The sequence below is a fragment of the Trachurus trachurus genome (genome assembly GCF_905171665.1).
Source record: "Trachurus trachurus genome assembly, chromosome: 18".
Lineage (NCBI taxonomy): Eukaryota > Metazoa > Chordata > Actinopteri > Carangiformes > Carangidae > Trachurus > Trachurus trachurus.
The window spans coordinates 9,134,135-9,158,513 of NC_139909.1; the positions used below are offsets into that span (position 1 = coordinate 9,134,135).

The 24,379-nt window shown below is 44.1% G+C and overlaps 1 protein-coding gene across 1 annotated transcript in view; it reads right to left on the reverse strand.

Annotated features, from left to right (window-relative positions):
* shroom4 (shroom family member 4) overlaps nucleotides 1-24,379 on the reverse strand; it is an 87,087-nt gene that overhangs the window by 13,646 nt on the left and 49,062 nt on the right. Inside the window, exons 3-4 of the mRNA XM_083993385.1 lie at nucleotides 8,472-8,699; nucleotides 1,175-4,016 (exon numbers count right to left, since the gene is read on the reverse strand). Coding sequence (XP_083849511.1) covers nucleotides 1,175-4,016; nucleotides 8,472-8,699 — 3,070 coding nt within the window. The remainder of the gene's footprint in view (nucleotides 1-1,174; nucleotides 4,017-8,471; nucleotides 8,700-24,379) is intronic.

A 24,379-nucleotide genomic window follows, 5' to 3' on the forward strand; every position in this document is an offset into this window, starting at 1 on the left:
TCCGCTGAATCTTCGACGGGGCTTTTTGAGGCTTCCACCGCACGCAGGACGTGAGGTTCAACTTCAAAAACCGACCGGTCGACCGCGGAGTGCTTGGACCAAGTGGCCACTTAGCTCCACAACATCCAAAGAGAGGCCACTCGATCCTCTGCCATCCTCTGATGCTCGTTTTTTTTAAAGAACCAAGATGCCTCTCAGTCTCCAGTGATCGCTGGGGGCCAAACCCACAGTCCGATTTCACTGAGCTGAAGAGTTTAACTTTGACTCCGAGAGGCGTTACGTGGTTTTCAGTACTGCTGTGGAGCTTAGCATGCCTGCTCCTGGAAATTAAGCTTTAAGGCTTCCTGGTTTGTAAACATAACTGTTAAAAGAGGAACTATGCAGGATTTTTAGCTGAACTATGCTGCATTTTTACCCTAATCAAACAGCTATGGAGTAATGGTGATGGTTTGATAAATGGCTTAACTTGTTAGAGGGACAATGGAGGCTGAAAAACAACTTTGCAAGATCGGGGTCCGGTGTCCCAGCTCTTGTCTCTGTGCAACCAACGCAATACAAACGCGCCCCGTAACCCGTAATCTCTTCTTTATGACAGTTTAAACTACAGAAATGTACACGTCGTAACATCATATATGATATATAACGTTATCTACCGCTCTATTGATAGATTTCTTGCCGCTTCGTTGTAAACAAATGCACATGGCCAGGATGAGGGTTATCAAAACAGCGGAAAAGCGACCAGGCTTACGTAGTTCCTCTTCAATGGAGGCAGTTACAACCTCTAACATGTTGATATGGACTGTTTCCTTGACTTTTTCAGATCTTGAATATAGAAACTTACGACATGTTGGAAAAGGTTGACCTCACTCCTTTATCTGGCCACCAAGAGACAGTATGAAACATGAACATCCAAATAAGTAAATTCTGATGTCATCCAGATGACTAGTAAGTTTTACCATCAATGGCACATTATAAGAGCTTGGCCCCACCTCTCACTAAAAGGTCCAGACTAACACCAACTCTTCTATAAACCTGACAAAGTCCAGTTTATAATCCAGATCCCTGGACGACAGACTCCTGCTGGGAGCCAACCTGGCAACCCCCCCCCCCCCCCAATGACTCCTTTATGAACCCTTATAAATGCAACAGCGATGAAACCTGAATACGCTCTTACCTCCGTCGGTGTGTAGCTCCTCGCCGTGTAGCCTTGGTGGTTCCCCAGGTGCTGAGAGGGGGCGTTGACCGGGTGAAAGGCCGATCGCGGGGCCTGATTCTGGGCTGTTTGGCCGTGGGAGAAGGCCTGAGGCTTGGCCTGGAAGTCCTGGTGGTTTTCTTTGATGCCACAGTTGCCATAAAACTCCTGATGCGAGTTGAGCTGAGAGTTTTCCACCCTTTCTTTTTCTCTCTCTCTTTCTCTTTCCCGTTGCAGCTCTCTCTCTCGTTCTGCTTGGAGTCGTTCCTTCTCTCTGGCCCTCTCCATCTCTTTCTCCCTCTCCAGCTCTAGCTCCATCTCTCTTTCTCTTTCCCACTGCCTCACCCTCTCCTCTCGCTCCTTCTCCCTCTGGATCTCCCTCAGCTTGGCCCTCTCCATTTCCAATTCCCTCTCTTGCCTTTCTTTCTCCTGCTGTCGCTCCATTTCTCTCAACCTCTCTTCCCATTCCCGTGCCCTCGCCCTCTCCTCCCTCTCCCTCTCCCTCTCTCTCTGCCTCTCCCTGCTGGTGCCAACAGATTGCCTTCTGGCCTCCATAGTGTCTAGCTGCTGCTGCTGCTGAAGCGCCCCCTGGTAGGAGTATCTCCTTTGGGACGGGTGCATGCCGACCTCTCCTCCCTGGAGCTCCGAGTGGTTTGGAGGTTTCTTCGGCCTACGATTTGACAGACTTGAAGCATGCGACCCAGACATGCCCTTGCTCGTCTCCTCGAAAAACTTCATTCTGTCCGCAAACGGCAGGATGTCGGTCTCCTCCATCCGAGAGCATGAGGAGGAGCGGCTGTAGGAGGAGGAGGTGAAGGCACAGACCCCATGCCGTGACCCTGTAACCCCCAACACCTTCTCCCCTAAGATCCTACACCGTCGTTCTGGTTCTGGTTCCGGTTGGAGTTTGTGCTCGGGGGTCCAACGCCAACGCCGGGCTTTGCCGGCAGGAGCTGGCTCTTCCACGACTCGGATGCCGACCCCAAAGCTGGGAACTCCTGGGTCCAGAATCTGGACAGACCTGGACACGTTGTTGTTGTTGTTTTGAGAGTAGGTCGTTGATTGAGTTTGCAAGGCATCGTGGGCTGAGTCACCTGAAGCGTTTGATTTCTCGACCGGTGCTGTCGTCCTGAGATCTTGGGGGCTCACGGGTGCAAATGCGACTTTGGTAGTTCTTCCCTGGGGAGGTACATCCGGGTCTGCCTCCTCTTCATGGAGGTCTGGACCCTCCTCGTGGACAGTCTCCCCACTACAGAGCAACCCCCCGGGGCCGCGGCTGCTCTGAAGCTGGGCCTTTTTCCTCTGGATCTCATTGCGTAGATTGGTGGCAAATCGCTCGCTGCGGCTGCGACGGTTGCGTCGATGGTTCCTCGACGACTTCTTTGCAGCTGGATCTCCTTCCACATCCTCTTTCTTCCCTCTGTCCACTGCTCTCTGCTCCTCCAGTAAAGTGTCCATACTGGCCGCAGCACTGAGAGGCACGAAATCTTTCTCCAGCATCTGGTCAGAGCTCAACATTTCCTTGGTTGACGATCCACTGGGGTCTCCGGGTACGCTCACAGAACGACCCCAAGGATGATGATGCTGAATTGGGGAAACAGACTCGCCGTTCACACCCATCCCTTCCAGCCTCGCATTTGAATCAACGTCATCACCGTCTCCGTCCAGAAACACAGATCCCGGGGTGGAACAGCGGCTGCCTCCCCATTTGTTCGACGGGGCGGCATTGACGTGGTTGTGATCCGAAGGGTTTGACGGATCGTAAGGGTCCGACGAGGATCCGTCACTGTTGAACTGCAATAACTGAAGTTGTGTCTCTAGGAGCTTCTCAGGAGCGCTGTGCCGGTGCAACCCTGTAGAGGAGGGGTCGGTTTGGGAGTTCATGATGTCAGACTTCCCTTGAACCTCCATTGAGGATTCTTCAGGTAAAGAGCCAGGAGGAGTGGAGGTGACTGGGACTAGGGTGGCTATCACTTGGTCAGACAGGAAGTCCGAGTTGGCCTCCAAACTGTTTTCTATACTTGCGTTTGTGTCACATCTGATATGTCTAATGTCTTTAGTCTGTCTTTGGCTATAGAGCGAGTCTACGGTATCCTCTTTGAAGGTTCCCGTTGCGTCGCTTTCTTCTGGTGCGGAGAAGCCGTTGTGAATTCCTGATTGGACAATCGGAGACGACTTGTTCTCATCGTAATAAGAAGAAACATTGGAAATTTCAATAGGAGCAGATGTGCAACGCTTGTTGACGACATTAGGGCGACTCCGGGTTGCCCTAAAACTGTCCTTCCTGGTTGGAGGCTGAGGAGGGTTCACCTTCCTCTCTGATCCTCCTCCTCCGTTTCTAATGATCTCAAAGTCTCCTCCCCTTCGCTCCTCCTCGTAACAACAGGACGAGGGCCTCTCTTTCACCTTGACCGGCCTTGGTCTCGGCCTGGTCAAGGATCTGGATTTCTGCGCAATCAGCTGCGCCTCGTCTTGAGCTTCGACCGAGGAACTCCCCAGGGTTGAGGCGTCGCCACCACCGCCGCCTGGGTAGCTCCGACAAGTCGGCCCGAGGCTCTGCAGGAGGTTATCCATGGAGCAGGCTTCACCGGGCCTCAGCGGCACGGTGGCGTAGTCGGACGTGTTCGAGCTGGCGGAGAAAGAGCTGTAGGCGGAGTCTCTCTTGTTGTTGAAGAGGGTGGGGTCCACAGGTGAGTTGTGGGAGTCGGAGAACGGCTGTGCGGTGGGCGTCGGCGTGTCCAAGCTCTCCATGGAGCCCAGGGAACTGCTTCGGTCGGTGGAGGAGTAAGGTCTGGAGATCTGACCCCACTGCATGGACAAGTCACTGCAGAGAGAGAAGAGGAGGACACAGAAGATTAACGGACGTCTTTCAAGCTGAGAAACCACCAATCAAAATAAACAAAGGTCACCTCGGTCTCTGGGAACTCGCAATACGCATTAGTCATTGTAAATATCAGACGTGTTATTCTAAGAAGTGATGTGTCACTTCTTGATTGACAAACGTTTAAAGACGACACACAATTAGTCATCTTTGATTTTCATGTGGGAAAGCTGCTCGCATTCGTCTGGAAGATCTGAACCGAACCACTGGGGAATCTGTTTTCTATCAGCCGTGAGCTGCAGATCCAGGGCAGCTCCATGTGTTTTTAAAAGACCCTCGGAGGAAGCCTCTTTAGGCGGAGAGGGATTTCCTCCTCATCAACTCCCACTGCCTGGAGTCAAACTCTCTAAGTCATCTCTTGATTCCTCTCATCCTCTTTCTTCTTCCTCTTTCATTCCTCTCTTCCTCTTGTGGATTCTCCCTGTCCCATCTCCTTCACATCAGATTTATACCAAAACAGATGAGACCTACGTGCCCAAAAAGTTACGTTTTATTCACAAAATACTCAACAACGACTTTAACCTATGATCCAGATATGAAAAACTCAGGTGACAAAATGTTGTGGTTGCTCAACAGGATGAACTGGACAATGGCCAACCAACGACACTGACCTCAGCTTCCACCTTACCTTGAATACCCCTCTTTCTGTTACCTTTCACTTTCAACTTTCTAATTTGTTACAATTTGCAAATGTAATCAATCAAAATGAATCTTAAAGGGATATTTCAAGCGTTTGATATTGGATAAATATGCTGCTTTATTCTAATGTAACTTTATTCTACATTAATTGAACAAAATGACAAATACTGTCCAGAATCCCTCAAAGGCCTCACTGCATTTGGTAAAAGAAAAGAAAAGAAAAAGCTCAAATAAATGACATGACACCTCCATCTGATTGTAAAACTGTTAGCAGAGATGGTTTAGTTCCTGCAGCCGATCCAAACTATGTGTGGGGTCAAAGATCAACAGAAAGTGGTAAATCTCTTATGCCTTATTATCGTGTTAACTTTAACAGCGCCGATTTCTAATATTACATTTGGGAAAAGCTTCAGAGAAAGAAATAACAGACTCCCAAACAATACCAATACCACAATAAGACGAAATTAAAAAGGAGAGTGATTTACAGATATTGGCTTTCTGTGTTTATCTGTGTTAGCTCCAGGGGGGCTGAGAGCTGCGCCCACTGTTCTTGTGCTTGGTTCGAATCCAACTCGTAAAAAAAAAAAAAAAAAAACACTTTTATTGTGGTATTTCTTCTTTTTCTGTAAAGAACAGAGTGGTCACTCCTCATCCTTTCTCTGCCGTCTTATTCAAACAATAGGGGAAGTTGCCAAGGAGACAGAGAAGAAGCTTTGATCTCACACCAGCACCAGAAACAGCTTTCAGACTCTCTCACTGTGGTTTTTATGGTGACACAGATCTGAAAACTGACGGGTTTGGTTCTCACCACTGCTCATTCATCAACACACAATGTGTCTTTTAATTTTTTTTATTTTTTATTATTATCTGCGTGAGAAAATCGTGGAAGCGAGCGATGAAGCCGCTGCTGTATAGATCTGACCTGAGTGACAGAGAGAGGAAGAGAGGAAATGAGACGGGAGCTGGACAGGAAATGACAGTCACTCCTGGCCAATCAGACGGCAATGTGGAACATGTGAGTGTGAGGGTTGACACACATAAACCTGCACACACACACGCACTCACACACACACATATACGCACACGACATGTGAGATGGTGATTGGATTAATTCTCAGTGTGTCGATTAATGCAAACACACACACACACACACACACTCAGCAGTTTTCTAACTTTATTGAAGCACACACACTTGTTTAGTGTCAGAATTAAGACACACACACTGTAACACACACTCATACACACACACACACACAGATGCAGACTGTACAAAATGTCCTTCGCACAAACAGAGTTTATTGAGCGTCTTCCTCTCTTTGTCCACATGTTCTGCTGGTCACATGCCATTGTCCAGAGTTATGCCGGGAGCTGCCTCCTCATCAGATGCTGTGTGTGTGTGTGTGTGTGTGTGTGATGAGATCAGGCAAGAGAAACTGTGGGAATAAGAAAGCCCTACACACACACACACACACACACACACACACACACACACACACACACACACACACACACACACACACACACACACACACACACACACACACACACACACACACACACACACACACACACACACACACACACAGCTATCTAAACCCATGTGGGACCATTAAATCTAACAGTGGGACATTATATCACCGATTCTTATCAAAAAGCAGAACAGTACGAGTCTCTGACAAACAAAGGGATAACAGCTATTTTTGTTGCGAGTCAATATACACACTGTGGTCACTTCCTCTTTCAGTTACAGTTTAGTTTTATGAGATCATCAGCTGCAACACAAAGGACGACTTGACCGTCTACATTTAACCTGACTGTACCACTTAGATAAAGAAAAACCACATTACTACTGTACATTTACAACTGAATAGATCGATTTAGCTGTGACTGTTTTGATAACTGATGAATCATTTATGGAAAAAGCTTGTTTGTTTAACTATTATCTTAGGTAGAATAGACCAAGCAGTTACACATCTAACCTAAAATATAGACATATATATTGACAAATTCATCTATAACGATCATAATACAAAGCTGTAGGTTTAAATATACTGAAATATATAATGTTTGGTTATATAAATCCTGAAAAGAGAATGAATTTTTCCACTTGCAAACAAAAAGTTGAATTTATAAGCAGCAAAATATTGAATTTTATGCTCTAAATGAGTTTTATATTTGGTTTATTGGACCAGTAGCTTGCATTGGCAAATGTTGAGTAATATCAGCCAAACTTGAGAGAAACTGCTGCTTAGTTAACTTTATGAACGTGACGACTTTTCTCAAAATGCGCTACTGTTTCATTGTGATGTATCATTTATCGTTAGTCATCAAAGATTTGAAACATAAAAGGTTAAAAGTCAAAAAGGAGGAGAAACATACAGAGGCTACAGTTCTGATGTTGGTTGTTTTAAAAGTGTCAAATCAAAAAGCTAATATTAAACGAAGAGGATTTAATGTTACCGTTGGGTTGGCATGAACCAACAAGTTTCACCTGACACAGAGCAGGTCAGCGGGGGGATCTGATTGGTTATCGCAGTGGAATGTTGAAATAAATTAGAACCCAAAAATAGACCAATCGGCTTCCTGCGTGGGCAGAGCTGACACAACGGCGCGATGATGATGTCACCTGTTTCCTGGTAATTGTTGCCCTTTCGGGGTCAAAACCCCCCGACGGGACGCTGACGTCCACGGGATCAAAGAGTGTGATTCAACTTCAACACATGACACACACACACTCACACACACACACACACACAGTCTGGTCGAAGCTGACCCAACGTATACACACATATATCAGCGGGAGGCCTTGGTTCACTAAATGTATTTCCACCTACACAATTTGGTAACACTTTATAATAAGTACACACTATTAATCATTAGTTAAGCATTAATAAATACTTCATTCTTCATTTATAACGCATGAATGCTCATTTGTTTGTTTATAAACACTGTTAGTGCTTATCAATGATGAGTAAAACATTTTTAACTGTGTTTATAAACTACATACTAATGAGTATTCATGTGTTATAAATGAAGAATTCAGTTTTTAATGCTTAACTAATGCTTAATAGTGTGTATTCATTATAAAGTGTAACCCACAATTTTAAAAAAAGACACAAAAATAGATAAATATCAATCGATCAGTTGATCGAAAGGTCTGCCCTCAGCTTCTCAGACAAAACTTACACTTTGTCTTTGTAAATTCCTTTAGACAAGTCAATTTCAACAACATTAATCACTTTGGCCTCCAGGAATTCGGCTTAACATTTTATCTTTTGATTTATTTATTTATTGAGAAAATAAAAATAATCGACAGTTTGATGAGGAAACCAATCAACAGATGGATCCCTGATTCATAAATCCAGTTATTTTAGAATAAATAAAGCCTCACAGAACACAAACAAACCTTGTTATCAGTTAGAGAGTTACAGTTTCATTCATTCAGTCATTCATTCATTGACTGATCACCAGTGTTAGTTCAGTGTCGGCTCATCATTAACTGGAGAGCGATGAGGAAAGATTGCACTTGATTTTGGTCGATTTATCTAAAAAAACAGAGTTGTTAGTTAAAAATAAACCTCCTCAACCGGCGGTTTAAAGTTTAACAGCTTTGGTCCAACTGGTTTTGGTTCAAAGCTAAAACAAAACCGAGGTTTAAACTTGATCTTTCTGGTTTAAAAACAACAGGATTTCAACTTAAAAACCAGGATTTAATCACACATTGATCCGATTCCGAGAGGCGTTCGTTCGCTGTCTCACCTGTTGTCGGTGGCGTGCCAGGGTAGTGTGTACGGGCCGGGGTGGAGCTGCATGGCAGACGGAGGCGGGGGAGGGGGGAGAGGAGGGGAGTCGGCGGAGGGGAGGCAGGATGATGATGGAGGAGGAGGAGGAGGAGGAGGAGGAGGAGGAGACGGCGGCGGGGGGAGGGGCAGCTCCGACAGCTTCGCCAGGTGCCAGGAGTGAGGCCTGATGAGAGGAACGTTGCGCCTGCAGAGACGGAGAAAAAAAAAGAAGAAGTTTTGGTTAAGAATCGACGGCAGCACAGGACCTCATGTCTTGCCTAAAGTTAGAAAAAATACGCTGCCCTATTCGTAAATCAGAACAAAAGTTTTATAGGATATGGGCACCGCTTCTCGCTTATTTTCAAAGACCTGATGTTATAAGAAAAAATAACCGTGATACTCCCAACACTGCCCTTGATATTCCAGCACTAAGACCCACAGACCAGGCTCCCAAAATGGAACTACTGTACCTTTATAGCAGTTGTCCTACTGTGATTTCCTATTGTGTATATACCACTTAATTGTTTCATTCATACGTGTATTATTTGCATTTGTAGTGACCTTTCTCCTCCTCAAAGCAATTAAAGAAAGTCACCCACTGTTGCTGATGTTTAGCTTAATCGACACGTGCATGGTGCGATCAAACCAATTGCCAAAACGAAGGCTACCATAAAAAAGGGATTTATTTGTACAAAAACAATACAACATTATCTTCCTGGCACGGCACACTTGTCACGGTCAAAGAATTGTTTGCTTCCCAATCAGCATCACCTGCCGATAGCTCAGCTCAGTTTAAATAAGCCCCCGTGACCGTATGCGCTACCTCACTTCCTGTGTGAGCCGAAGTTACAAAATAAATACTAAAACACACAATAAAAGCCCAGAATGGCTCCTACAGCATTCTTTTACACATATACTTGTGTCTACGTTTTTGTTTGTTTGTTTGGTTCTTGTTTTTGTTTTTTTTCCTGTTTTGTTTTTCTTTGAGTGGAGGGGTGGGTTTGAACATGCAATACTGTGACTACCTCTAAAGACTATCCTGTATACTTGTCAATACCTGCGTAAAAATCAATAAAAAAAATTTGAAAAGAAAAGAATCGACGGCAGCGACGACGAACCAACGTGGACACACACACGCTCTTTTTATACACATCTGGGTTGTGAAAGATTCACAACTCGGCCTTAAAAATGTATTTTGGTGGTTGTTTCCCCACTGGAACATAAACATAAACTTCCTTTGTTGCTGTAGCTCATAAAAAAATATGTTTTTTACCATATAGACCGAAAGAGACTCTAAAAACCTTTCATTTCCTACGGCGTCCGCGCCACCACAGCTCATTTCAAGAGTCTGTAACTTGATCACCTGCTATTTATTGCACATGTTTATCAAAAGTCACATCGCAAAAAAGGCTGATTTAGGTGAAACCTCGGTTGTGCAGAAGTTACTGTGAACTTTCCCATGGTCACAACAACGCTACATGGCTAAATAAGGCCTGTCGTCCTTTTCCCATACCGACTAAATGCCATTTCCTTTTTATACATTCAGCTTTTCCATTTTGCAGCCCACTCGCGTACGTCTGCTGGGTCCTTTTGACCTCAGCTCAGAGCAGAGCATCTAGTCTTTTTATGATGATTTACCCAGGCGAGATGGGTTTAAGACGAAGTCCTTACTCTCAAAAACAAACCCACAGTTGTAAGAGTCCTGGCACATCAGGAGCCCCAACATTAAACTGCACCTTGCCAACCCAAATTTTGTGGAAACAGCTTCCTACAAAGTTGTTTGGGCTTCCATTGGCCTGCCATTAAAAACTCATCAAACATGTACAGTGTGTTCTCCAGTCTGATCCGCAGCCAGACATTCCAGCGTATCCCAAGATATTCACTAATTCCCTTATACAGACTTCCGACACCATATGTCGGCCAGATTCAACTCGGCCCCCCCTGCAGACGGCGAGCGCGAGACAGAAAGAGAAACAAAGGTGTCTAAGACGAAAAGGGAAAACAGCTAGAAAACAAGAGATAGAAAAGAGAGAGGGAGAGAGAAAGAGAAAGAGAAAGAACGGCCAGATATAAATTCAATATTCCTGGAGGCTGAATGGACGTCTATGTAGGGTAATCATATCTGTCAGACAAGCGGCTGGGAGCTCGGCTTCTGGATGGAAATAACCTCACACAGAGGGTAAAAACTACCAGAGGCTTCAACTTCAGGGATTCAACTCACAAACATGAGAAGTGTTTTGAATCTGGCTGCTGCTGCTGCTGAGACTTGATTCTGTAAAAACCCAGAGTGTAGGAACCCAGGTACTTTTCAAATCCACTTGGTAAAACCCCAGATTAGCAACAAGACAAAAGAAACTGTGTCATCATGATGCTGCAACGCCAGAAACTTCAACGTACTATCACCAGGCCTGTGCTTTGAAGAGTTGTAACAAAAACACAGTCAACGAAGCTTTATGGGAAAATGTTCAAGGAATTAAAAGACAGCCTGTTACTTGACTTTGAACTGACTTGACAATTGACTTGGACGAACTTCGAGTCTTGGGCCTGTCACGATGAGAATTATTATTGACTTAAAGGGTCAACGAAGAGTTTTGGAAAGCAAAGTGTTTTCACACTACATTTCCCATGAGCCTCCGCGGGCACGGTGAAATTCTTGGACCGGCGCAAGACGGACAAAAGCGAAAACATTTGCCAAGAATGTTTTCATTCATCAAGAATGAAAGACGATCAGATAAGCGGCGATCCGGCGGCGTTATTCCCATGACCCGTCCGGGAAACCGAAAGTAGGAAATGCTGGGAGAGCCGACCACTAAATAATAATATCAAAATAACTATAAAGAAAAAACGATATATTTATCGATAGTGGACCCATTAACAAGTGTGGGTAACGTAGATTCATCCACATTAATATGAGACTCTTTTATAACCCAAAAAAACTCTAAGCTTCTTTTCATTCTTTTGAAACGTAATACAACTTGTTTGTGACCTGAATTAGTCAAAATTGCATTGAAACTTAACTTGAACTTGTTTAAAATGACTTGAGACTTGATTTTGAATCGTCTTGGACCGGCCACGATTGAGACCGATCAAGACTTATATGCGATTTGGACTTGTGTGAGTTAATTTGAGGATTGACGTGAACTTTTCTCAACTGCCTTTAAACCTTTAAAGACTTGTACCTGACTTGTCTTTACTGACTTGAGACCTAACTTGCTTTGGGGCTTGAGAAGACTCAAACTTGACCTGGACCTTTGTCTCGATTGACCTGAAGTTTAATAACATGAACTTGTCTTTGGCTTCAGACTTTGGTCAGCTGCCTTAAGATTAAACAAGACTTGAACTTGATGGACTTAGGACTTGATGTGAAACCAACATGGCAGCTGGTTGGTTGGTGGTATTATAATGAAAAGGTTCTTAGTGTCATTCCCAACAACAACACCTCAAAGTGAGGAGGGCTCTCAAACCGAAGGGGGCAAAAAACATGTAAAACGAGACTGTTCCGGGTTTTTCAGACAAAAACATGTGGAGGTACAATTTTGGGAGAAGAATGTGGGCTCTGGCACCACGAGGGAAAGGAAAGGACCATTTCTGAGTATTATTGTTTATGATAAAGCAGGAGCAGGAGAACCATTTCCAAAATAAACACTCTCGCTTCCTGGTTGTGGCTCCTTAAGAGGGATTTCTATCTGAGCCCGCTGATTGTTCGACTCCACCGACAACGTCCTTAAATTATCCCCTGAGAAAGTTTATGTTGAGTGTGTGTGTGGGAACTATCCAAACTCAACCAGACAAAATACCATTATCGAACATATCACAAACATCAGCAGACCCCCTCGCCGCCAACAAACCCCCCCGCTCCCTCCTTCTCTTTCTCCAAATTTAGCATCCAGAGATTGATGACTGTGCAAATCAAAACAAACGATGTGACGCAGAAGTTTCAGTCGATGGAGACGGAATGCAAAGATAAGGAAGGAAAGGAAAAAAAATTCATGACAAATGTGTCGTCTCGCAACCCAAAGAATGTAACGTACGACGTAACGTGAGCTCTGCAGCGACGCAGCCGGGGGTAAAGGCGGAGGGGGGGGGGGGCAAAGGAAAGTTCTTCCAAACCACTGAAGCCAGGGCTGGTTTTCCAAAACGCTGAGGAGGAGAAGGAGGTCGAGTTGAGAAGATTTACAGGAAGAACGACCACATTTTTCTATGTGGGAACAGAAGTGTGATAATGGGACGTTGGGTTGTTGTAAATATGATACATGAAGATCATTCCTACATTATTCGGGTCATTTCTTGGTTCACACTTGTCAAATCCTGTTTTCTTGAATAGCTGAGTCAGAAGAAAAGGGTGACTGAATGAATATATCTACTGTAGTGAGTATTATTTCACTCAAAAGACAATGAAAAAGGGTTCAAGTTAAGGTATACGCGTGTAAGATTTCAATCATCTAAGCCCCCAAACTTCTTGTTAGAGTAGTGCTCCAATAACTCAATCAATCAATCAATACTTGTTGAAACGTGCCAACAAGTTCAAGTCCACGTTTGCCAATCAAGCGACATTGAATCTGACCCCAAGGTGTAAAAACTGACAAATAGTTTGACCCAGAGGTTTCAAGGTGACATCTTTTGCTCATCCAACAATCCAAAAACCTTTAAATTTAAACATACACGGCAAATAATCCGGTTTAGTTTTAATCTGGAAGCGTTTTGAGCATTAAACACAGATTTTCGAGGCTTTTCCGACCGTTTGGAGTTGGAGCTGTTTGTAGACAAACATCCAGCACTCACTTATCTCTAAGACCTGAGTCAGAAGAAAACATCCAAAGCGTTCAAAAGCCTTGTGAAGCCTTTGTCAGTGCTGCATTCAGGGACATGCACAGAGGCTCCATAAAGTCTGTGTCCCTTTCATTTATAGGACACAGGAAACAAACCACAGCACTGGGCTCAAACTTTCCTCTTTTTTTTTTTTACCCCGGCCACCGACTCGACACATTTTCATCCCAACATAAACCAGATGAGTCGCCCACTCCTCCTGTTTCTGACACTGTAACCCAGTTGGCTACTGTACCTGTACCCAGTCGGCAAAGAGGAATCACATGAAGCGCATTTTTCTTCTGGAGTAGCAGCAGTAGCCTACCTCGCTGGCGTACGCAGGAGATAACAACATGTCCTTGAAGTGGAAAACAAGATAATGAGTAAATCGACCGCTGCTGCTGCTGCTGCTGCTGCTGCTGCTGCTGCTGCGACCGCGAACCAACCAGGAAATTCAATCAGGTGCGCAAGACACGGCGAGTTCTCTATTTATAAATACATTCTCAGGATGTTGCACAGGTTTGGGCTGGAAAACAAAAAAAGAAAGCAAAGAGGACTGAGGACAGCGGTGAAAAGCTGAGATGAGATGTTATGAGTTCTCGTTCTCGGTCCCGTCTATGAAAAGGATCTGGCTGGAATGTCCCAGTTAATGGTCAGAAAAGTGCCACAGCTGACTGATACCGCAAAGGTCAACGCGCATAATCTGAGTCACACACACACTCATACACACACACACACACACACAGAGTTTGAATACAGTAGAGAGCGAATGCCAGACAGGCAGCCAGACAAACAGATCTGGAGTCTGGGACTTAGACAGAAAGCTTTGCTTGTAGCTGAGCTCTTTTAAGAACTTAAAACTTTATCTATTTTCTTTGATTTTACTTTAATTTGCTCTTGCTTTTAACTCTGTTTTTAGTGTTTTGTTTGTTTTTATTCTGTTTTATGCTTCTTTTTTTAATGTTCTGTCTTTATGTAAAGCACATTGAGTTGCCTTGGTATGAAATGTGCTATATAAATAAAGATGCCTTGCCTTGCCTTCATAATAAGTTGAGTTTTGTTGGGGAATAAAAACCAAATGTCCACCTCCTCCTCTGTGATGGAGCGGGAACATGGATGTGGGAGAAGAAGATGCAGATGGAGTTTGGGTTCGGACCTACCAGAGTCGTCCACAGGTTGAAGCATCCACAGTCAGTCAGAGCCACAGCAGCATCACTGATTCCCACAGTTCAACGCAACACAAAACGTCTCGCAAATGAATCACCAGCGCGTTAGAAATAAAATATATGAAGGAAAATCTTCTTCTTTTTCTCTTGTCTGTGACTCAGCAGATAAAGTGAAGTGAAGTGAAGTCCGAGTCCAGGAGCTGACGTCCATCTGAAGGATCTGCAGGTTCTGACCGAGAGAGGAGAGGAGGGGAAAAACCAAACCTCCCCTCCTCTCCTCTCCTCTCCCTCCTTTTTCCTCTCTTCCTCCTCCTCCCTCGCTCACTCCTCTCGCTGGAAGACAAAACATGGCTATTCCTCCCTCCTGCACTCTGCATTTCTCTCTCTCTCTCTCTCTCTCTCTCTCCTCATCCCATTCTCTGGCTGCCTCTCTCGCCCCCTCCCTCCCAGGGCAGCAGCAGGATGTGTGAGTCAGTGAGAGAGGAAGTATTGTGCAGAGCAGATAAAGCGGTGCACGGCTGCTAAAATAATACCCAGAGTTCCACGCTGTTATTGTTTGACGGCGGGGGGAAAAAATGCAGAGGTACTTCCTCCTTATACGAGTGTGTGTGTCACTGTGTGTGTGTGTGTGTGTGTGTGTGTGTTTAAGTGTGTGTTTGCAGAGCAAGAAAAAGAAAAATCGAAACGAGCAAAGAAAGCAGAGGAGTGGGTTTTTTTTTTCAACTTTGGCAAAAACAAAATGTGTTGAGAGAAAGACGGGGAATGTGAGAGAGAGAGAGAGGATGGTGGGAAGCCTGCTGGGGATCACACCACACGGGAGTAACGCAGCAACCAGCAGTGTGCGACTAATTAAGTAACGCAACCACAATTACCCCCCTATTTAAATTAAAAATGAGCTCGTTACCCGTCACTACGGAGGAAGAAAACGAGCGTCGACTTGACATGAAGCTGCAACTTGTTTTTTAAGGTTTTTTTTTTTAGAACTTTTTATTTAAACATTTTACAAAACATTTCCTGACATATGACTTTGAAAATGTGTGAAGTAAATAAATAATAAAATTAATAGATTAATTAAAAGGGGAGAGAAGGAGGGGGGAATTAAAATAAGAATAAATAATAGGAGTAGAAATGGATAAAATGAATAGATTAACAAAATGATTAACTAGATAATAGATAAAAATAAGTAATAAGACACACATACATCATCATACGATAACACTTTATAATAAGGACACACTAACTATTAAGCATTAATAAATACTGAATTCATCATTTATAACACATGAATACTCATTAGTATAGTTATACAGTTAAAAATGTTTTACCCACCATTGATAAGAACTAACTGTGTTTATAAACTACATACTAATGAGTATTCATGCGTTATAAATGATAAATTCAGTATTTATTAATGCTTAACTAATGCTTAATAGTGTGTACTTACTTAACTTCTCTTGAAAAAGCCAATAAAAAACATGTATATAAAAAAATAGTATGTTCTTATTATAAAGTGTTACCCATCACATACCTTCAAACACATATGGTATATACATGTATAATTAGATTAAGGTAAAGAGGTATATTGTGGTTAAGTGATTTAACCAGTAACTGTAACTAATCAATCACTACTTTTTTAGTTACTTCTGACATGTGACCTCCACCAACACCAACACCTCTTATCACTTTTAACAGGGATAAAGTCAAACAGCTCATTGTTGCTGCTGATAAACGCGACTGACTCATGATTTAAAGGAGGAATTTCCTGGAGAGAAACGGCCTCATTAAATATTTATCGCTCCTTCATTTCATACTGAATAAGATCTGAACTGTGTTTATCTTGTATTAAATGAAGTGTTAACGTTTCATTTTGCTGTGGAGAATAAAAATCACTCAAAAGACACTGAGAGATACTAAAAAAAACAAAACAGGGAAGTAATTAAACTGCTCCCTGTTTCTGTTCAGTGGCTCCACAGTGGATTTATAAACGTTTTCGCCCATGAAAACTTAATGAAATAAAAAAACAAATAAGATGAACTAAAATAAATCGATAACTATTTATGTTTTTGTTTTTTTATAATACATAAATAAGCTAGAGAAAACTGAAGGACAGTAAACAACCACATGCTCTCATGCAGCAGTTAAAAATATATTTAAATGAGAAAATAATGGATTCATAAATAAATAGAATAAAAAAAACACAGGGTGTCCCGGACGGTGGTTTAAGGTTTCCAGATTCCAGCTGTGTAACCACAACATCTGCAGTTCATCTCAGGTCAGAGACTCGCTGCTCCCTCACTTCCTCTCAGCTACAAAATAAAACACTCACAAATGTTCAATTAAGTTGGAATAAAACATAAATTACCAGCTGGAATATAATTGTTATATTTGGTTCCAGATGAGATGAACAGTTTTGTTAAAATAGAGAAAACATGAGCTGGATTATAAAGTATGCATGAGATTAGATGCTCAGCTGGTTCGTCACTTATTTGTGTCCCCTGGAAACACTAGACCGTGATGAAGACTTTGCGGTAAATACAGAGACTGCTTGCGAAAAACTGTCACCGACGGGAACGCGCATCAGTGGTTTTGCATGAATTTCCCTCTAAAACAACTCTGTCTGGTAACGTTCTGTTATTATCTCATAGCGTGGTGAATGTGCAGGTCACAACTTGTCCACCAGAGCGTTTTGGAGTTGTTGGATTGTGTATTTGATGAGTTTGATGAGGGAAACCAAGAAATCCCATGAGCCTCCGTAGCGTAGCTCTGAGCAGCTCGCCGTTCTAAAAACATCTTGCACCGACAATTAAAGGTAACGAACCTACTGCTATGACTATAGGGATTATGACAATGGGCCAATTTGCCAAAATGTTGAACTATCCCTTTAAGTGTCCTCATAGAAACACTTGTGTCATGTTGTGACCAACTCGTGGATTTAACGTCGATTCGCTGCAGCTGATAAAATCTGCATGTGATGCTTTTGGATGATGATGAGGAGGAGGAGGAGGAGGAGGAGGAGGAGGAGGAGGAGGAGAAGGAGGAAGAGGAGGAGGAGGAGGAAGAGGAGGTGTGAGCGCTCCACATCCAGCATGTAGAAGTTTAACCAACCACACAACGGCAGACACTTAATAACATGAGTCTCTCAGCGGGCTTCAAAGGATTTCCTGGAGACTTATATCCCCCTGCAGACATACATCGAGTGTGTGTGTGTGTGTGTGTGTGTGTGTGTGTGTGTGTGTGTGTGTGTGTGTGTGTGTGTGTGTGTGTGTGTGTGTGTGTGTGTGTGTGTGTGTGTTGTGTACATGCATGTGGGCAGATTCCTTACATTCCCTGTCTTCCCCTCACAGCGGTGAAGGGTTAACTGAGCTGCTCCCTCCTCCTCCTCCTCTGTCCCTTTGTGTTTGGCTGCAATTAGGATGTATTTGTTTGCTTTATGGGTCTGTGTGTGTGCGTTTGCTGCTTCAACTCACACACACATATATGTAGGCATGCAGGCTATACACATACACACACAGACACACACACACACACTCTCTGTTGTTCATACCAGGTAATCAGTACAGTGAGACTAGGCTCATACCAGAGGTCGATGGCAGGAAGGGTGAAGCCGACTTCAGCACAATGTTCTGTTTGTTGCTGCTCAATCCCTGAAACTGTGTGTGTGTGTGTGTGTGTGTGTGTGTGTGTGTGTGTGTGTGTGTGTGTGTGTGTGTGTGTGTGTGTGTGTGTGTGTGTGTGTGTGTGTGTGTGTGTGTGTCTAATCACTCCTCCGCTGCGCTGCTATTTACTCCATCCACTGTTAAGTCAGTTCTTATTAACGTTGATTAATTCTCTGATCAAGCTCATTAGATCTCGCTGGTTGATTTTGTTTTTCAGATTTTCAAAATAAAATGCAAGGAATTTAACAGATTTGCTAAAAAAATGTTTTAAAAAAGACCTGGTGTTTGTTGTTGACGTCCTGCAGATCCACAACATCCACTCTGATGTTGTTCTGATCTATTATTTAAAGGGATAGCTCAACATTGCCATAATCCCTATAGTCATAGCAGTAGGTTCGTTACCTTTAATTGTCGGTGCAAGCTGTTTTTAGAACGGCGGAGCAGAGCCGTGAGCTGCTCAGAGCTACGCTACGGAGGCTCATGGGATTTCTTGGTTTCCCTCATCAAAATACACAATCCAACAACTCCAAAACGCTCTGGTGGACAAGTTGTGACCTGCACATTCACCACACTATGAGATAATAACACAACGTTACCAGACAGAGTTGTTTTAGAGGTAAATACAGAGACTGCTTGATGAAAAACTGTCCCCGATGGAAACGTGCATCAGCGGTTTTGCATGAATTTACCTCTAAAACAACTCTGTGTGGTAACGTTGTGTTATTATCTCATAGCGTGGTGAATGTGCAGGTCACAACTTGTCCACCAGAGCGTTGTGGAGTTGGTAACGAACCTACTGCTATGACTATAGGGATTATGGCAATGGGCCAATTTGCCAAAATGCTGAACTATCCATTTAATCTTTAGTGCAGCTGCTCCTAGGTCTCCTTCACTAATTAAACCTCAGACCTTTTTATTTGCTTAAAGTGAAAATTACGACCGACTTCCTGCAATGAGATTATCAACTGACAGATAATAATTTATCACAACAGATTAAAAACTTGCAGCTCTTACTTTCTTAAAATCAACATCACAGAGCCGACTTTACTCTAAACTGCAGGTCAGAAACAATAAAAGCACAATCAGTCGTCAATAATAAAAATCATTTTGCAGGATTTTTTTTTTTACAACGTCTGGAAAAACATCTGAACACAAAAGGAGGCGTGCGAGGTTACAGGGTTAAAGGGAACAGCCTCTCTCTCTCTCTCTGAGCAGCACTGATTTAGTACGGAGACACTTCATGTCCTCGTTCTTCTTCCTCCTCATAACACAGAAACATCTTTTTAACATGTGTGTGTGTGTGTGTGTGTCCAAGCTCTGGCCTCCAGGAATTCAGTGTATGTATGTGTGTGTGTGTGTGTGTGTGTGTGTGTGTGTGTGTGTGTGTGTGTGTGTGTGTGTGTGTGTGTGTGTGTGTGTGTGTGTGTGTGTGTGTGGAGTCAGACCAGTGTCATGTATCATGGAGTCGCAGTTTAATGGGCCAGTTAATAAAAACCAGGCCAGTGGAGACAGATAAACTGTAGCAGACCACACGCATAGAGGACGGACGGACGAACACACACACACACACACACACACACACACACACACACACACACACACACACACACACACACTGTAGCCCCGACTACGACTCACAATTATTCTCATTATCCATCAGTCTGATGAACTTTGTGCTGATTCACTGATTAAAAACTTTCGGGGTCTGGTGAAAATGAAAATCAGCAGCTCTGAGGTAAAAACGTCTTGTTTTGGTTCAAGTACAAATAAAGTTTCCAATAAAAATAATACGAGAGACAAGAAAAAAAGTGCCGAATCATCACATCTGAGAAGCTTAGGTCGGCAGATTTTTGTTCTGTAACTTTACTGACCATCATTTACTCAACACATCTGTTTCGTTCAGCTCTGCAGACAGATGATAGATCTCTAAATAAAGTTGGTATATGACACCACAGTCTGTTCTTTCATCAATAGAAACTTTATCTACCGCTCTATCGGGTACACCTGTTTAACTGCTCCTTAATGTAAACACCTAAAAAACCAATCACAAGACGGCAACTTAGAGCATTTTGACCGCTAGACATGGTCAGGACTTAGGTATTTCACAAACTGACACAACCATCTCAAGGGTTTAACAGAGAATGGACCGGAAAACAGTCTGATATATAAATAACCAATGAGTCTTGGTTCCCTGGAAGGTAAATACCTTGTGGACGCCAGAGGTCAAAGATCAGAGGACGTTGGTCAGGCTGGTTTTGAGAGCCGATAGAAAAGCGACAGTAACTCAAATTAACCGCAACATGTTGAACCTTGAAGCAGATACAGAACCCCAACCCGGGCGACGCTCCTGTCAGACAACAACAGGAAACCGAGGCTTCAGTTACACAAGTACCAAAAACTGGACAATGGAAGACGGAACAACGTTGCCTGGTCTGATTAGTCTCAATGGTCGGGTCAGAATTTTGATGAAAGCACAGATTCAGACTGGTGGTGGTGTGATGGCGTTGGTGTGATGCCCAAAGTGTGTTTCCTTGACACACTTTGGGCTCCTAAGTACGGACTGAGCATTGGTTAAACTCCAGAACCGACAGGATAACACACCAGGTCACAAACCTCAAGTCGTCTCAAAGTGGTTTCTTGTACCAGACGATGAGTTCACTGGACTCAAACGACCTCCAGATTCTGGATCTCAGTCCAGTGGAGCTTTGACCTTTGGGGGAGATCGCAACGAAACTGAAGCTTCAGTTACACAAGAACAAAAAACTGGACAATAGAAGAAGGAACGTTGCCTGGTCTGATTAGTCTCAATGGTCGGGTCAGAATTTGGTGTAAACAAGATGTAAGCACAGATTCATCCGGCCTGGTATGAACGGTTCGACTGTTGGGGATGTTTTCTTGACACACTTTTGGCTCCTAGGTACAAAATGAACATTGGTTCAACCTGAGTGCTGTTGGACCAACCACCTTCTGATGCTACAGCAGGATAACACACCAAGTCACAAACCTCTAGTCGTCTCAAAGTGGTTTCTTGTACCTGACGATGAGTTCACTGGACTCTAACGACCTCCAGAGTCTCTGGATCTCAGTCCAATGGAGCTTTGACCTTTGGGGGAGATCGCAACGAAACTGAGGCTTCAGTTACACAAGCACCAAAAACTGGACAATAGAAGAAGGAACAACATTGCCTGATCTGATTAGTCTCAATGGTCGGGTCAGAATTTGGTTTAAATAAGATGAAAGCACAGATTCATCCGGCCTGGTATGAACGGTTCGACTGTTTGGGATGTTTTCTTGACACACTTTGGGCTCCTAGGTACAAACTGAACATTGGTTCGACCTGAGTGCTGTTGGACCGACCACCTTCTGATGCTACGGCAGGATAACACACCAAGTCACAAACCTCAAGTCGGCTCAAAGTTGGTCTCTTGTACCTGACGATGAGTTCACTGAACTCAAACAACCTCCAGAGTCTCTGGGTCTCAGTCCAGTGGAGCTTCGACCTTTGGGAGATCGCAACGAAACTGAGGCTTCAGTTACACAAGAACAAAAAACTGGACAATAGATAGATATCAGTAGGTGGCGTCACGGTGCGTTCCACCTGGCCGCCGCCATGCTGGGTACCGAACACTGAGTTAACCTCTATTCAGCTCAGTGCAGCCACATCCTCTCTGACCAGAAATGACTGCTGCCTTATGTAGTTTGGATATGGATATTTCTCATTTTGATGGCCTTGCCTTGAAAGCACACACCTCCAGCACCTTTCTGCTGAGACGAGCTTTGACAGCGCGGTGCGCCGCTCTCTCTCCCGTTAAAAGTGAATCTCGCTCACCCAGTGGACCTCTCTCTCTCTCCTCGTCTCTCTCTCTCTCTCTCTCTCTCTGGTCTCCCGTCAGGTAAAAGCTGCCGTTTATTCCTCAGATGAAGCTCATGTTGAGCCTCTCCGGTACAGTTATCCATCACTGCTGTTGAATTAGCCGCTAATCAAAAGCTGTCGCCACTCTGTTTTATCTATCGCTCTGATTTCTCTTTTCTGTGCTGCGCTGATCAGAGCGGCGTCCCTAGCAACGGTGTATTTTACTTAGCAACGATCTGTTAAACAGGAATAACAGACTGTTAAATGCAAAATCAAGATGTAAATAAATATCAGAAATATCAATACATTATTGGAATACAATATTCAATAGAGCCATGTAATAAAAAAAGCTTTATCCACTATTTTTGTGAGATTTGATGTCACAGCCCATAGACTGCCTTTGGAAGTCGGTACCCAAGATGGCGCTGTGACCGGCTGCGAACGCTGTGTGACGTCACGTGATATCTATCTATAGAGGAAGGAACAACGTTGCCTAATCTGATTAGTCTCAATGGTCGAGTCAGAATTTGGTTTAAATAAGATGAAAGCACAGATTCATCCGGCCTGATATGAACGGTTCGACTGTTTGGGATGTTTTCTTGACACACTTTGGGCTCCTAGGTACAAAATGAACATTGGTTCAACCTGAGTGCTGTTGGACCGACCACCTTCTGATGCTACGGCAGGATAACACACCAAGTCACAAACCTCAAGTCGTCTCAAAGTGGTTTCACGATGAGTTCACTGAACTCAAACAACCTCCAGAGTCTCTGGATCTCAGTCCAGTGGAGCTTTGACCTTTGGGAGATCGCAATGAAACTGAGGCTTCAGTTACACAAGAACAAAAACTGGACAATAGAAGAAGGAACAACGTTGCCTAATCTGATTAGTCTCAATGGTCGAGTCAGAATTTGGTTTAAATAAGATGAAAGCACAGATTCATCCGGCCTGGTACGAACGGTTCGACTGTGTTGGGATTGTTTTCTTGACACACTTTGGGCTCCTAGGTACAAACTGAACATTGGTTCGATCTGAGTGCTGTTGGACATACCACCTTCTGATGCTACGGCAGGATAACACACCAAGTCACAAACCTCAAGTGGTCTCAAAGTGGTCTCAAAGTGGTCTCTTGTACCTGACGATGAGTTCACTGGACTCAAGCGACCTCCAGAGTCTATGGATCTTAGTCCAGTGGAGCTTTGGTCCAGCTTTGGGTTGTGTTTTCTTGACACACTTTGGGCTTTAAGTATGGACTGAGCATTGGTTCGACCAGAGTGCTGTTGGACCGACCACCTTCTGATGCTATGGCAGGATAACACACCAAGTCACAAACCTCAAGTCGTCTCAAAGTGGTTTCTTGAGTTCACTGGACTCAAACAACCTCCACAGTCTCTGGCTCTGGGTCCAATGGAGCTTTGACATTTGGGAGATCGCAACGAAACTGAGGCTGAGAAGAAACAACGTCACCTGGTCTGATTTGTCTCAATGGTCGGGTCAGAATTTGGTGTGAACAAGATGAAAGCAACAATTCAGACTAGTGGTGGTGTGATGGCATTGAGGATCTTTTCTTGCCACACTTTGGGCTCCTAAGTACGAACTGAGCATTGGTTAAACTCCAGTGTGTTGTTGCTGACAACACTGGACCATCTTCTGACGCTACATCCAGCAGGACAACACAAACGACCGCCACAGTCTCTAGACATCAGTCCAATGGAGCTCTGACCTTTGGGAAATCACGACATCAATGCCGTGCAGAAGCTGTGAGATGTTCTCATGTCAATCTGGACCAGAACCACTGAGGAACGTTTCCAGCACCTTGTTGAATCTATGTCACAAAGACTATCAATATATTCTGAAGGTAAAAGTGGGTCCAATCCGGTACCAGCAAGGTGTACCGGTGAGTTCTTTGACCAAGACCAAGGTCAAGGTCTTGGTCTTGACTCGGTCTCGATCCCCTAAACGTCTTGGTCTGCTCTGGCCGTGGTCCAGACTCGGTCTTGGGTTAGCAGGTCTTGACTAAAACACTACCGGTGAGTATATTTTCTAAGGAGGTGGTGGAGACCAAAACAGAGCTAAAAGAGACTGAGTTTCAAGGGTTGACCCCCAATAGAGCTAAACATGAGGGGGGGTTTCAGGGCGTCTGAGTCAGAAACCCAGATGTAATGCTTGGAAATCAGCTGGTTACGCCCAGAGGCCTTAAGCTGATGAAGCACAGCCAGTAAACACCCCGAGACCAGCCACAGTCGGAGGGCAAACCAGGACAAGTCCTTTGGGGGGTCGCCACACTGGTCGTAAAGTCCATACAGTTTCCCGCCGCCTCTTACGTAAATCGACTTCCCCCCCCCCCCCACGCGCCCCTAACTAACGAACCGCCGATCTCGTTAACTCCTGTCTCTCAGCCTCG